Source organism: Scyliorhinus canicula, chromosome 4 (genome assembly GCF_902713615.1).
Source record: "Scyliorhinus canicula chromosome 4, sScyCan1.1, whole genome shotgun sequence".
NCBI lineage: Eukaryota > Metazoa > Chordata > Chondrichthyes > Carcharhiniformes > Scyliorhinidae > Scyliorhinus > Scyliorhinus canicula.
Genome location: NC_052149.1, coordinates 234839071 through 234853343, shown reverse-complemented (window position 1 = coordinate 234853343; position 14273 = coordinate 234839071). Strand labels below are relative to the sequence as shown.

The following is a 14273-nucleotide window of genomic DNA, read 5'->3' as shown; positions in this document are numbered from 1 at the left end:
TTTAACCTGAAATAGTGGTTATTACTAAGTCTACTTTACTTACTTCGCAATGCGGGACCCAGGATTTTTTCTACTAAGTGGTAAGTAGATGAAATCTTCTGTGAAGGCATGGGTTATGCCGGGGATAACTTGAAAATATAGTTTGACCTGAATAACTCCCACTGAAGCCTGCACAGGAGTCGGGGAGTGATAATCCATGTTCACTATTTAGAATGTCGGCCCTTTTTGGTATAGAGGGACTTCTAAGAATATTGGTGAGTTTTCAACAACAATTGACATCATATATGATAAGCAAAAATAATTGTTATTCATGAATTGTTGCATTTAGTATCTTACCGTGTCTGTGTCATTGGACAAATTATTTGCTCTCGTTCCAATCCATTCCGAAAAAGCCGTATCAACATTTTTAACATAATTTCTATATTCTGGGGGACCGTATTGTTGAAATACCAACGATGTACCATGGGGTGTCCTTTCTTCTGAAGGTACCTTGTAGCTATGCGTTTGGCAAAGGGATCCTGTGCCACGAACCTCAATGCAGTTAGAAGTTACATTAGAGTCTGTTGCAATTTGAAAGTTAATATGTGGATTCCTGAACTCCTGATTCTTGTTGTTTCGCCTTAAGTGCCAACAGTTTACGTGATGTCTGCTACGGTCCGTGTGGCACATCACAGCAATAAGAACAATCACACCAATCATAAGAAGGAATGTGATTAAACCTAAAGAAATTATTATATAAAACGCGAGGTCTGACGGATGTTCCTCAGCTTCGGGCACGCTTCGAAGATCAGAATGTACTTCTGCATTGGTATCCGTTATGGAGAATTCTATGGTTGTAGAGGTTGATAGAGCTGGATACCCATTATCTTGCACAATTATAACAAGGGTTTGCGCTGTAAAATCATGACTTCCAAATTGACGAATTGTTCTGACTTCCCCAGAACTCAGTTCAGCAATAAAAATTCCCGGGTTCGCGTATTGAACCACTCGGTATGAAAGACGCGCATTCTGCCCTGAATCAGCATCGGTTGCAATCACCTTGGTAACTAGATAGCCTGAATAAGCAGACCGCGGAACCCTTATGTGAGCACCGTTCTGTGACAAAGGGGACAAGATTACGGGTGCATTGTCATTCTGATCCAGGATAATCATGTTCACTGTAACGCAGGCGCTCAGGGACATTACTCCACCATCTTGTGCCAGCACTTGGAACTGAATGCTTTTCATCTCTTCATAATCAAATGAACGTTGTGCATAAATGGTACCGTTTTCTGAACTAATAGAAACGTATGATAAAACAGGAACGCCCTTAATCCGAGTGTCCTGTATAGAGTAGGAAATGAGTGAATTTTGGTCCAAATCTGAGTCCGTTGCGGATATTGAAAAAACAGAACTCGCAGGACTGTTGTTTTCCATAACATAGCATCGATAAGAAGGTTGTGAAAAATATGGCGGATTGTCATTAATGTCTGTTACGTGAATTATTATGGTTTTGTTCGTGGAGAGAGGAGGAGACCCAGAGTCTTTGCAGAATATTACAATATTATATTTAGAGACATTTTCTCTGTCTAGCATATCGCTGGTTACCAAACTAAAGGATCCTTTAAAAGATGATTTCAGTTGAAATGGGAGATTACCGGGTATATGACAATTGATTTTTCCATTATCTTCCGAATCTAGATCAGTTACACTAATCACGGCGATCATAGTTCCGGGTTCAGAGTTCTCGCGGACCCTGCTGGATATTGACGTTAATTTCACTTCTGGGGCGTTGTCATTTACGTCTTCAATTTCCAGCAACACAGTACAATGCACTGAGACTGCATATGCGCCCTTGTCCTTCGCCACGACATTGATCTCAAAACGTTTGTATTCTTCGAAATCGATGAGTCCTTTCACTCGAAGGTTTCCCGTTTTGCGCTCCAAGCTGAAGAGCTCTCGCACTTTATCAGAATTGTAGTTACTAAAGTAATACTCGATATCACTGTTTACCCCCTCATCCATGTCGGTAGCGTTAAGTTTGATCGCTAATGTACCCACCGGTGCATTTTCCGATAAGGTGACCGTGTATAACGACTGCTGAAATATAGGTGCGTTGTCATTTGCATCCAAAACTGCAACGGTAATGCGCGCAGTGCCAGATCTCTCGGGTGAGCCACCGTCAATGACTGTCAGCATTATATGATGCACGGCTTCCTTTTCTCGATCTAATGCGGCTTGTAGGACGAGTTCAGCTAATTTACGTTCACCGCGAGTATGTATCTCCAAAACAAAGTGTTTGTTTGGGCTGAGCTGGTAGGTACGTATTGAATTGACCCCCACATCAGGATCGTGTGCGCCTTCCAAAGGGAAGCGCGTACCGCGTGAAGCTGATTCAAAAATGTCCAAATAAATCTCACCATTAGGGAAACTGGGAGAATTGTCATTTATATCCTGAATTTCGACTTCAGCACGATACAAATTCACAGGGTTTTCAGTAACTATCTCCAATGAAATAACGCAAGTAGGGCTCTCTCTGCAGAGCTGTTCCCGGTCTATTCTTTTGTTCACAAGTAGAATTCCGTTGTTCAAATTCACTTTGAAATACTGTAGATGTGGATCAGAGATGATTCGTAATCGATGGTCGGACAGTTCATTTAATTCTAAACCCAAATCTTTAGCGATATTTCCAACAGAAGTACCCGGCGGCAGCTCCTCGGGAATTGAATATCGGACCTGCCCAGAAACGAGACGACAGACACAACACAACAAAATGGACGACAACGCTGTCCGTTTCATTGTGTTCCGCCGGTCGGTATTTGCAACTACTGCATATCAGATACCCTAGAAAATACTCAGATATTTGTATCCACAACGTTAATATACCTTGTAATCCCTTGCTCCTGTGGACTCGAGTCCTAATGATGTGCTGACTGCGCGATTTGGATGTTTGAATAAAATCTCCGCGTCACCTTCCCTCTGTCGGGGATGGGTAGTGGATCCCCTGCTTCGTTTCAATCCCTTATAGGTAGACAGCGACACAAAGTGTTTCGGTCCATAATTACACTGAAACATTATTAAAGCAACATGTTATCAAGACGAATATGTCGCCTGATATTATTATTATTATTTATAGATTGTTAACAATACAGCAAATCCAGAAAGTTACTAACATCATAAAATTGGAAATTATTATTTAATTCTTCTTGCACTTTATAAATTGTTTGATTTCTTTCAAATTCTGTACTTCAGGAATATGGTATCCTCTGATGCCTTACGTCAACGGTAATAGATAAAAAATGCATTTCTTTTGGAACGTGAATATTTGAAACGTCCTACTGTTTCTCAAATCTTAAGTGAAATAATTTATTTCATACATATTAAGTAATATTTTGTTCTAGTTCAAATTGCGGACGCCGATGCAATTTCTAGGATTAAGTGCAGCATTACAGGTACAACTGGCAAATCGCAACCTGCAAATTTCCGACCGCCTGCACTACCAGCAAGCATATTGCAGCATGAGCCCCCCTGTGGCGAGTCTTTGCCTCAGTTTGTGGCCTCTGCCCTGGTGTCTTCAGCCACCTACATATGGGGTAATCATTTCCCCAGGAGCGATCCCTCCAGAAACTATTTTCCCTCAAAGACATCTGGGGTCTGCGAGAACTCCAAGTTGTAACTATCTAGCATGCTCCTCGGGAAACGGGACCAAATCTGTATAATTCCCATCATGTGGTCATAGACAATCTTGAAATTGAGGGAATGGTATTCCTTGCCGTTTACAAATGGTGCTGCATGATGCCATGGAGACTGCAGGGCCATGCGGGTGCAGTCAATCAAACCCTGCACAAGGGGCATGCAAACAAACTGGGTGAAACCCATGGCCTTGGCACCTTGTTTCTCGTGGGCTTGGTCCAAGTTCATATACATTTTGGCCCTAGTACAGAGGGCATCTGTCATCTCCCTGATGCACGTGTGTGTGTTGCTGACTGGGAGATGCCACACCTATCACCGGTGCTATCCTGAAACCAGCCTCTGACATTAAGGTTCAGAGTGCCAATGACTTTTACCGGCCGCTGACAGTGGGTGTCCTCCTATCCCATCTGGTGGCAGTTCTGCCAGGACTTCTCAAAGGTGGTCTTCTGTGCCGTGGGACAGGCGGGGTCGTCTGCAGCACTATGGTTCTAACATCTGAAGATCAGCGAACTGACATCGGAAGACCATGACCGATACAGTCTCAAACAAGTTTGTCCCATCTGTGGTGCTATTCCATGTACAGCTCAGGGGCCAGCCTCCCGCTCCCCAGCATGTCGCTGATCCAGAACGAGTGCAGTGGCAGTTCGCCGTCTCTGCTGCTTCTCTATTGTTATGAATACAAACACGAACTCGACAGGCTCCATGATTCTTCAGAAACCTGCACTGAAAAGTGAAAGAAACCGAAATGAGCAGTGAGGATTCCAGAGAAAACCCTACTCCTGAGCCCTCCACTCCTCTTGACATCCGAATGCATTTCAGCCTTAGTTAGTGTCCACCCACAAAGACTCATACCCTCGCCTCTCACACAGGCCTATCCGCAGTCCTCACCTTCTCAGGTCCACCTGGATATTCAGGAGAATCCCTGGCTCTTGTTTAACGGCCATTTCCGGAGCCCAAGTCAAAGTTCAACCTCCATCCCCAGCTGAACCCCCCCCCCCCCCCCCCACGGCCCCGCCACTTCCATGGTTCACAAGTGTATTGATCGGACGCATAGGACGTACACCGGCATCCTTCTAAAATAACATTACAGGTACAACTGGCAAATCGCAACTGGTAAATTTCCGACCGCCTGCACTACCAGCAAGCATATTGCAGCATGAGCCTCCTTGTAGCGAGTCTTTGCCTCAGTTTGTGGCCTCTGCACTGGTGTCTTCAGCCACCTACATATGGCGTAATCCTTTCCCCAGGAACGATCCCTCCAGAAACTGTTCTCCCTCAAAGAAACTCTCCTGTCACATGAAACGGGGTCTTGGATTATAGACTTCACCACGCCGCCTTGAAGTCGGGGTTGGTTCATTGTATTTTGTGCGATGTAAACACTTGATTGAGTATTTGGATCCACGGTTGGGCCCGAAAGAAGTGGAATGTCTCCTCAGCCTTACATATTGCATTGGCACTGCGAGTTGCCAATGAGGGGCGAATTCCATTCCAATCAATTGAATGTCTGCTGTGACAGACACATCACAGCTGATTAGAGTGAAACCTGCAATGCGCATAACATTGACACATCGAGATGGTAGCAGCCACTCCCAGTTCAGAAACCAGACAAACTTATTTCTGAGAGGCAAGCTTCCTGAACAAGTGCTTTTGGTAGCCAATTTTAGTGTTTATTGCAAAAGGACTGGAGTATAAAAGTAGACAGGTGTTGCAATTGTATGGGGTGTTGATGCGACCACATCTTGAGTATGTTGTTCAGTTTTGGTCTCCATATTTGAGGAAGGATGTGGTGATATTGGAGGCAGTTCAGAGTCGGTTCACCAGATTGAGTCCAGGGATGAAAGGTTTGATTTCTGAGTGGATCGCTGGAGTTTGAAGAATGAGAGGGGATCTGATGAAGGTATATAAAATAGTAAGAGGGATTGATGAAGTGAACGTAGACCAAATGTCCCCCCTTGTGGGGCAATCTAGAATGCGAGGTCACAGATACGTTGAGAGGTGGTAGATTCAAAACTGAGATGAGGATGAACTACTTTTCGCAAAGGGTGATAAGTTTGTCGAACTCGCTGCCCCATAGTGTGGTGGAGTCTGAATCATTAAATTGTGTCAAGAATTAAAAATATATATTTCTGATAATAATACCGAGTTAAATGGATAATGGGAGTAGGGAGGGAGTTGGATTTCAGACCAGGAAGCGTTCAGCCATGATCCGATTGAATATCTGAGCATGCTCGAATTGCCTACTCTGTTCCTAATTCCCATGTTCCTATGTTTTTATGTCAATAGAGTATTGAATCCCTTGGGAGACAGCATTGTGCCTGAATGCGAGGCTTCATTGCCAATGAGGCTGGGAAGCAAGCAGTACTTGAGGCACCTATTCTGGTCTTGCAACCCGGCCTCGCATGGGACACCAACCAGTTACCTCACAGATGCACCGGTGGTGACCCCTCAGTGTTAAACTACGACCGTCCATTTTCCAACTTCCAATAAACACTCCCTCAGCGGTGACTTGAGCCGAAGACCAGCAAGGAGAACATGGGAAGCAATGGTTGCACGTCAGCCTCCAGCCCCATTGAAAGCAAGGTGCGTCCCGAAGTGAATAACATAAGGCCTGCTGGGACCACTCTGCCCCTAGAATGAGTGACTTCCAAACTTGCCGTTGGTAATCAGGCTTGGGATGAGGTAGTAAACGTCATCAATGCTGCCGGCATGACCAAGAGGATTGGCATGCAATTCCATGAAAAGGTGGATGACCTCCATCGAACAGCTCGGGTGAGTATCCAAACCTGTGCCCCTGTCATCACTCTCATCCCTCACAGCTGCCCCAATCACCTCGAGGCCAACAACACTCCAGCTCCCTTAAAACCCAAACTCCAGATTTCATAACACATGCATCGCCCTCCATGGCTACCAGACATGTACTCAGGTGGTAACAGATACAACCCTCCTCCCCACCCCTAGCACCACCATCAAACTCAGGCCCAGCATCTCCATGTGTCCTTCTATGCCCCAAGGATAAAATGGCCCTGAATAACTAGGAGCCGGGGACGTTGAGGAGTGGGCAGTGGCTGGAATAGAGTTTGGCGTGAAGCAAATCAGCGAGAGGCCAAGTCAAAACAGATGGCCCTACATCAAGTTAATCTATCATCTCCCATAGATCTGTCTTTCAAAAACCTAAACCCTTGTCATGTCTTGCAGGATCACCATCAGACGAGACTGGGATGTTCGAGGTCGCTGCCCCATGAGCCTCTCAAGACATCCAGGATCATGACTCCGGAAAGACACCGCCATCTTGACACTGCTGTCATCTGCACCACCCAACATCGCTGAGAAAGTCACCTCGGTGGGTAATGTTAGTGATCAGATGCCTGGATTACGCTCTGGTGAGCATCACACACATTCTGCAGCACATTATGTGAAGGCAGGGTCTCCCGAGGGAGCGGACAGTCGGAGGCCTGGCTGAGCCCAAAGAAACAGCTGTCACCCAAATAAATGCTTGGCTTTTGTAAAACAATGTTCCCCAACGTTCGTTCAGATGCAAACTCAGCCAGAAAATACAGGAATTGCAGTCGGCGACATTACAACACCTGGAAGGTTAGCTGGAGTAGTCTACTCATCTGCAGGTGCAGGAGATTTTGCCGACAATACGTGGCACCAAAGTCAACACTGGAAGAGTGGCGACAAAAGTGGAAGGCATGTTAAGGACGCCAGAGCCACGTGTCAGGACGTCCAAAGTTTGGGGCATACTGTGTTTTCCAGGGCTGAGGTGCAGTGCAGGATGACCCAGTTATAGAGTGACATGCCCAGGGCACAGATGGACATTGTTGCAGCGTTCCAGAGCTCGGCCAAGTCACAAAGGGTCATGGACAAGGGTGTCGAGAGCATTTTCTGGATTCTAGTGACCATGACCGGACAAAAAGGGACTTGGTTGAGGCAATGAGAGGCACAATACACTCACAGGTTGCACTGTACGAGACACTGAGGGATGTGGCTCAGTCTCAACGTGCCTTGGTTGAGGGCATCGTGACCAAAGTGAAGATGATGGTGGGCCTCCAGTACTGGTAGCATCAGGCTCCAGAGCTCCCTGATAACCCCCCCCCCCCTCCCGCCCGCAACCATCTCATGGAGTAAACCAGGGGCCAGCAAGCACTCCGATGACGGAACAAGTGATGGGGCCTACGCAGGAGCACCTCGCAGGCGTGGTGCTGGAAAACCTCAGCCCCACCGATTCCTCGCCCCACCCCCTTCCTGACAGTGGTGCATCTGCTGGACAGTGGACTGAATAGAAAGACACGTCATCGCCCGAGTCAGGGCCAGGCCATCCAGGAGGTCCGCAAAGGGCATCACAGGGCAGAGGGCAGGACAAGCAACAGGCCTACTCCACTTCTGATGTACCCTCTGAGGAATCACCTAGGTAGATCGCCATGTCCCGAAAGCTTAGAACGGTAGATTACACTGAGGCTGCCACGATGTATCAGATATCAGGCAGTCATTGCAAATAATCACAATTAATATATTTTGCACCACCAGTCCGTTCTGCCTCTGCGCTCTTTCCTATGGGGATGGAAGGTGGGCTGGAGTTGGATGTTGTGCAGTGGCTGGATGGGAGTGGGCCGGGCCGTTTATGGTACAGGACTGCATCACATGCCTACATTCTCACCCAGAGGTTGCAGCGCATGTGAGCGGAAGCGTGGTTCCACCCTGTGTGACAGCATTCCCAGTGACTTAGCCCTAACCAATCACCACCTCCCCTCCCCAACCCCAGTCCAGCAGTTTAGGAGATGTGAGGACGAATCACCAGCGCACATGCAGGGATAACCGGACGGGACAGTTGACTGTTATCTCAGAGACAGGAGCCAGAATATGTCAGACAATGAGGAGCCCCAAGAGCTCCTCTCAGAGTGAGTCGTCATCAACCTCAACCCGCAGACAAGACCTGCTGATGTAGCCAACTCAGAGACAATACTTTTGGTAATGTTGGAATGACGCTCATATGATTCCTGAAGAGGGGAGCGGGAGCTGAGGTAGTGAGAAGGAGTGGAAGGTTAGGGCAAGGGAGAGGAAAGATCTAACGGAGAAGAAGGTTTGACAAGCTCAGGGACATGTGTATTCTGCGTGCGAGCTGTTGAATTGGGGAGGAAGTAGATGGGACCAGGAGACAGAGCTGCCGTACGCCTGGCATCTTAGTTAGTAAATCTAGAGGTTGTGAAGTTGTCCCATGCACGTAGGCCCTGAAAGGCAGATTGGGTGGCTCCCACTAGTTCCTGCTCCATGTGCAGGTCTTGCTGGACATGCACTCATCAGATGAAGCCTGCCATTTTTCTTCCTCCTGCAGCATATTTTCCCTCTGCTAAGTGGTGCTATGAACGCTGCCACTGGCTGCCAAATGCTCCGGGGTATTAAATTGGAAAGTTCCACGAGAGCGGTCCGGACATCTGACCCGCAAGCCTATGCACCACTTGCGGTTGATACTTGAGCATCGTTATAATGGTTCTCTGCCTCGGTCTGGGCCTTTGCACAGGCTTTCTTCATCCATGACCTCAGCGGGTATGCAATGTCGTTTGCATATCATTTGCGGGCCTGTCCCGGTATTCCTCAAGCCTCCATGATGCTCCGCTGCCACGGGGAGAGCGGGGAGTTCCTAATGGCGATGATCACTAATGCTTTCAAAAATTGGGTTACAGGCATGGTGGCTGCCGAGAGAGAGGGAGGAGGTAGGACACATACAGGATGTCGGACCTACTGCTGGCAGGGCTGACGAGGGGGTGAGTGGGATGCTGTCGGGAGCGGCCCAAGGGAACAGCGGGGGCTGAATGGCCTTCATCCTAATCGCTGCAACCCTGGGGATGCAATTATTTTACAAGATGGAGATACTCGAGGAGGAAGCTGCAGGAGTGGCGCATGTCCCAGCGGAAAAGAAGGTAGCCGGTCAGGTGGGGAGCTGGCCGCCCTACAGGCCGAGGAGGAGGAGGTGCAAGGGGAATGCCGTATGAGGGCCCATATGTACTGCCGGAACTTGTCATGTGATAACCTTTTGGACCCAGCACGCAGGTTAACATTCCGACTGAGCAGTGGGACAGTGCAACACATCTGCCAGATTATGACACACCTGGCACCTCTGAGGAATAGGGGAGAACACCTGCTCCTGGTGCCCGTCAAGGTGATGGTCCCCCAGAACATATGTACAATAGGGCCCTGTCCGTCGGCTTGTCCGGAATCTCACAAGCCTCATTTCTGAGGTGCTTCTGCGTCATCACAAAGGACCTATAATCACCACAAAGCATCAAATTCAATATGGGCTGCGCTAACCCAGTATGCTCGGGCAGAGTGGTTTACTGTCATTGACGAGGTGCCCCATGTCTCTGGGTGATCCACGAGATACATGTGGCCGGTCGAGCACTGGCGGAATACTTTGGAATCCTGAAGAGGCGGTTTAAGTGCCTTGCTCGCTCTACAGGGGTCCTCTCGTATAGCGCTACATGGATTTCCCACCGCTTGGTATCCTGATGCATTCTTCACAACATTGTGCAGCAGAGAGGTGGTATGCTGGTGGATAGAGATAAATGCCAGGCCTTGTGCGACGAGGAGGATGCAGGGGGAGCCCGAGAATAGACAGGACATGGAACCGGGGCAGACACGAAAGCCTGCACAATGTGTGCACCAGGGCTGACGTGCAGTAATTACCTCCAAGTTCAACGGCGATGGGGACGGGTCAGTGGATAACCCATCCCCCACCACAATCCCGCTGGCCGGACACAATCCCTGAGCAAATCCCCATCTCTTCACGGGGTGCGGGCACTGGGATCGCAGTTAGAGCATGACTTGCTCGTGGCATGGAGGAGGATGGCAACGCACTCGATGATGAGCACTGTGCTCCACATCGTTCGACAACGCCTGACTACAGCCATTGGTAGCACTTTCATCTGTCCACCTGGATAATCCCTGCATGCAAGCAGGCCATCCCATCACACAGTCCCATCAAATCCCTGGGGTGGCGGAGGTGACGACGATGGCGGGGGGTGGGGGGGGGGGGTGGGGGATAGGGATGGGATGGGACAGTGGAGTGGTGAGCGCTAGCTGAACTGCGGTTCCCGGGCCAAGCCCACCCTCAATACCCGCCCATCCCCTCAGCGGACAGCTCAGACCAGTCAATCCCTTACACCAGTTTGACAGAGCACCGAGGCAACTTGTAACATTGTGCACTGTTGTGTAATATGAACATATATATATATAGGTTTGTGTCCTAGCCCCTAGCGCTTTCCTGTGCCCTGCACCTGTGCCAATGTAACTGGTGTCCATTTTCTGGCCTTATGGGCCATAGCACTACACCGAGGTGGATCAGCAGGTGGTACATCCAGAATGGAGGCGGCCTTCTGCGATGCCTGTCCTGTGACCTGGTTCCCCTTTAACGACATTTGTCTGGGCCGACCGGGCCTGTCTGCCCCTCATGCTTCCCAGGTGGCATGGTGCTGCTCCATTCTGCCCATTGCCCACAAGATGCGCCAGGGGGAGGAGGGGGAGTCTGAAGTGCTTCGTTGTTCTGGCGCTTCCCCTGTATGAGTCACCAGCATGGGCCACATCACCTTCTCCTGCCACAGCGTGCCTGATGGACCCCGGCCTAATGCATAGGATGGGGGTGCTAGTGGAACTAACCCCTGAGTATCCCCCACCACATGGAACTGCCAGACTGGGGTACCTTTGATCGCCCCAACCAGGTTCTTGATGGTCGAGGCCAAGAAGTACAGGGAGTGGAGCACCTCCCTCTTGGACTGCATCACATCACGCTGCAACTGTACCACCCCCTTATAGGTCTGTACCACATCAGTCAGTGATTGTGCCACCTCCCTCGTGGTCTGTACCAGGTCAGCTAGCACCTGGACAATGCCATTGACGTCCTTAACCATCGCCCTCTGGTAGAGGGCCATGCTCAGGAGCGCCACTGCAATGTCCCAGTGGCCCTACCACATGTCTGCCTGTGAAAGAGCATCCCAGTCCTGGGCCTTGGCTACAGCTTGCACAGTGTGCCCCAGGCCTTGGACATCTTGACCGATGGTCGACAGACTCACTCCCCGGTCCTGTACTGTGCAGTGTTGGGCTGGGTAGCATTCATTGTCGGCAACATCTCCTTCTTCTGTAGGAAGTTTGACTCTTGCAACTGCACGTACAGGCGCAGAACGGTTTTCTACATCCTTTATGTAATGCCTGACTCTGAGACTGCATGTCCTCAATATATGGGTCTGCCCTGTCTAGAGCCCGGATCCTACCCAAGGCGGCAGCTTGTCCCTGCCTGGGGCCACTTCCGATAAGTGCAACCCCATCACCCCACCTAAGCTGAACACTGAGGTGAAATTTAGCATGGCCAATGCCAGGAAAGCGGAGCACCCAGAGGAAAGACACGCAGCCATGAGGAGAAAGGAGAAATTCCACACAGTCACCCAAGGCCAGATTTGAACACTGGTACTGGCGCTGGCAGGCATCATTGCTAATCACCGCTACCCTTCTGAAATTTCCCTTTAAATATCGGCCACTGCAGCTCGATTCATCTATGCAAAGAACAAAGTAAAGGACAGAACAGGAACAGGCACTTCGGCCCTCCAAGCCTGAGCCGACCATGCTGCCTGTCTGAACTTAAACCTTCTACACTTCCGGGGTCCATATCCCTCTATTCCCATTCTATTCATATATTTGTCAAGATGCCCTTTAAACATCGCTACCGTCCCTGCTTCCACCACCTCCTCCTGCAGCGAGTTTCAGGCAGCCACTACCCTCTGTGTACAAAACTTGCCTTGTACATCTTCTCTAAACCTTGCCCCTCGCACCTTGAACCTATGCCCCCTAGTATTGACCCCTCTACCCTCGGAAAAAGTTTCTGATTATCCACTCTGTCTATGCCCCTCTTAATTTTGTAGACCTCTATCAGGTCGCCCCTCAACCTCCTTTGTTCCAGTGAGAAGAAAGCAAGTTTATTCAACGTCTCCTCATAAGCTAATTTGCCAGTTCAATTGAGTTGACACTGCCTTTGTCGTCTCATAATTGTTTTTATTTTAGTTTAAATTGCTAGTTTCGGACCGGATCTTTACATCAAACATAATCCAAAATTCGTCATATCATGATCGCTGCTGCCAGGGGTGCCTTCATTATGAGGTCAATCATTAATCATATCTTGTTACACAGTGCAGGGCCTGGTATAGCGGGTTCTCCGGTTGGTTCTAGGACATGCTGCTCCACGAAGCTATCCCCAAACATTTTACGAATTCCTCATTTAGGTTACCTTTGTCCAACTGATTTTTTCAGTCAACATGCAGGTGAAAATTTCCCTTGATAATTGTCACTCTTTTATGACAAGCTCCGATTATTTCTTCCTTTGCACTTTGTCCCAACAGGTGGGTACGTTTCGGCAGCCTTTGCACCACTTACACAGCTTGGTTTTGGCCTTTTGTATTTAGAACATAGAACATAGAACGATACAGCGCAGTACAGGCCCTTCGGCCCTCGATGTTGCACCGACATGGAAAAAATCTAAAGGCCATCTAACCTACACTATGCCCTTATCATCCATATGCTTATCCAATAAATTTTTAAATGCCCTCAATGTTGGCGAGTTCACTACTGTTGCAGGTAGGGCATTCCACGGCCTCACCACTCTTTGCGTAAAAAACCCACCTCTGACCTCTGTCCTATATCTATTACCCCTCAATTTAAGGCTATGTCCCCTCGTGCTAGCCACCTCCATGCGCGGGAGAAGGCTCTCGCTGTCCACCCTATCTAACCCTCTGATCATTTTGTATGCCTCTATTAAGTCACCTCTTAACCTTCTTCTCTCTAACGAAAACAACCTCAAGTCCATCAGCCTTTCCTCATAAGATTTTCCCTCCATACCAGGCAACATCCTGGTAAATCTCCTCTGCACCCGTTCCAAAGCTTCCACGTCCTTCCTATAATGAGGCGACCAGAACTGTACGCAATACTCCAAATGCGGCCGTACTAGAGTTTTGTACAACTGCAACATGACCTCATGGCTCCGGAACTCAATCCCTCTACCAATAAAGGACAACACACCATAGGCCTTCTTCACAACCCTATCAACCTGGGTGGCAACTTTCAGGGATCTATGTACATGGACACCGAGATCCCTCTGCTCATCCACACTACCAAGAATTTTACCATTAGCCAAATTTTCCGCATTTCTGTTATTCTTTCCAAAGTGAATCACCTCACACTTCTCCACATTAAACTCCATTTGCCACCTCTCAGCCCAGCTCTGCAGCTTATCTATGTCCCTCTGTAACCTGCAACATCCTTCCGCACTGTCTACAACTCCACTGACTTTAGTGTCGTCTGCAAATTTACTAACCCATCCTTCTGCGCCCTCCTCTAGGTCATTTATAAAAATGACAAACAGCAACGGCCCCAGAACAGATCCTTGTGGTACGCCACTCGTAACTGAACTCCATTCTGAACATTTCCCATCAACTACCACTCTCTGTCTTCTTTCAACTAGCCAATTTCTGATCCACATCTCTAAATCACCCTCAATCCCCAGCCTCCGTATTTTCTGCAATAGCCGACCGTGGGGAACCTTATCAAACGCTTTACTGAAATCC

The 14273-nt window shown here is 48.7% G+C and overlaps 1 protein-coding gene across 1 annotated transcript; it reads right to left on the bottom strand.

Moving 5' to 3' along the window:
• Positions 1 to 324: 324 nt before the first annotated feature.
• Positions 325 to 2778, bottom strand: LOC119964290 (protocadherin alpha-C2-like). The gene has a single exon (XM_038793566.1). The coding sequence runs from the start codon at positions 2776 to 2778 to the stop codon at positions 325 to 327; it is 2454 nt and encodes an 817-aa protein (XP_038649494.1).
• Between the last annotated feature and the right edge of the window lie 11495 nt (positions 2779 to 14273).

Coding starts and splice junctions, on each gene's coding strand:
- LOC119964290 (XM_038793566.1), bottom strand. CDS start 2,778: ATGAAACGGACAGCGTTGTCGTCCATTTTGTTGTGTTGTGTCTGTCGT.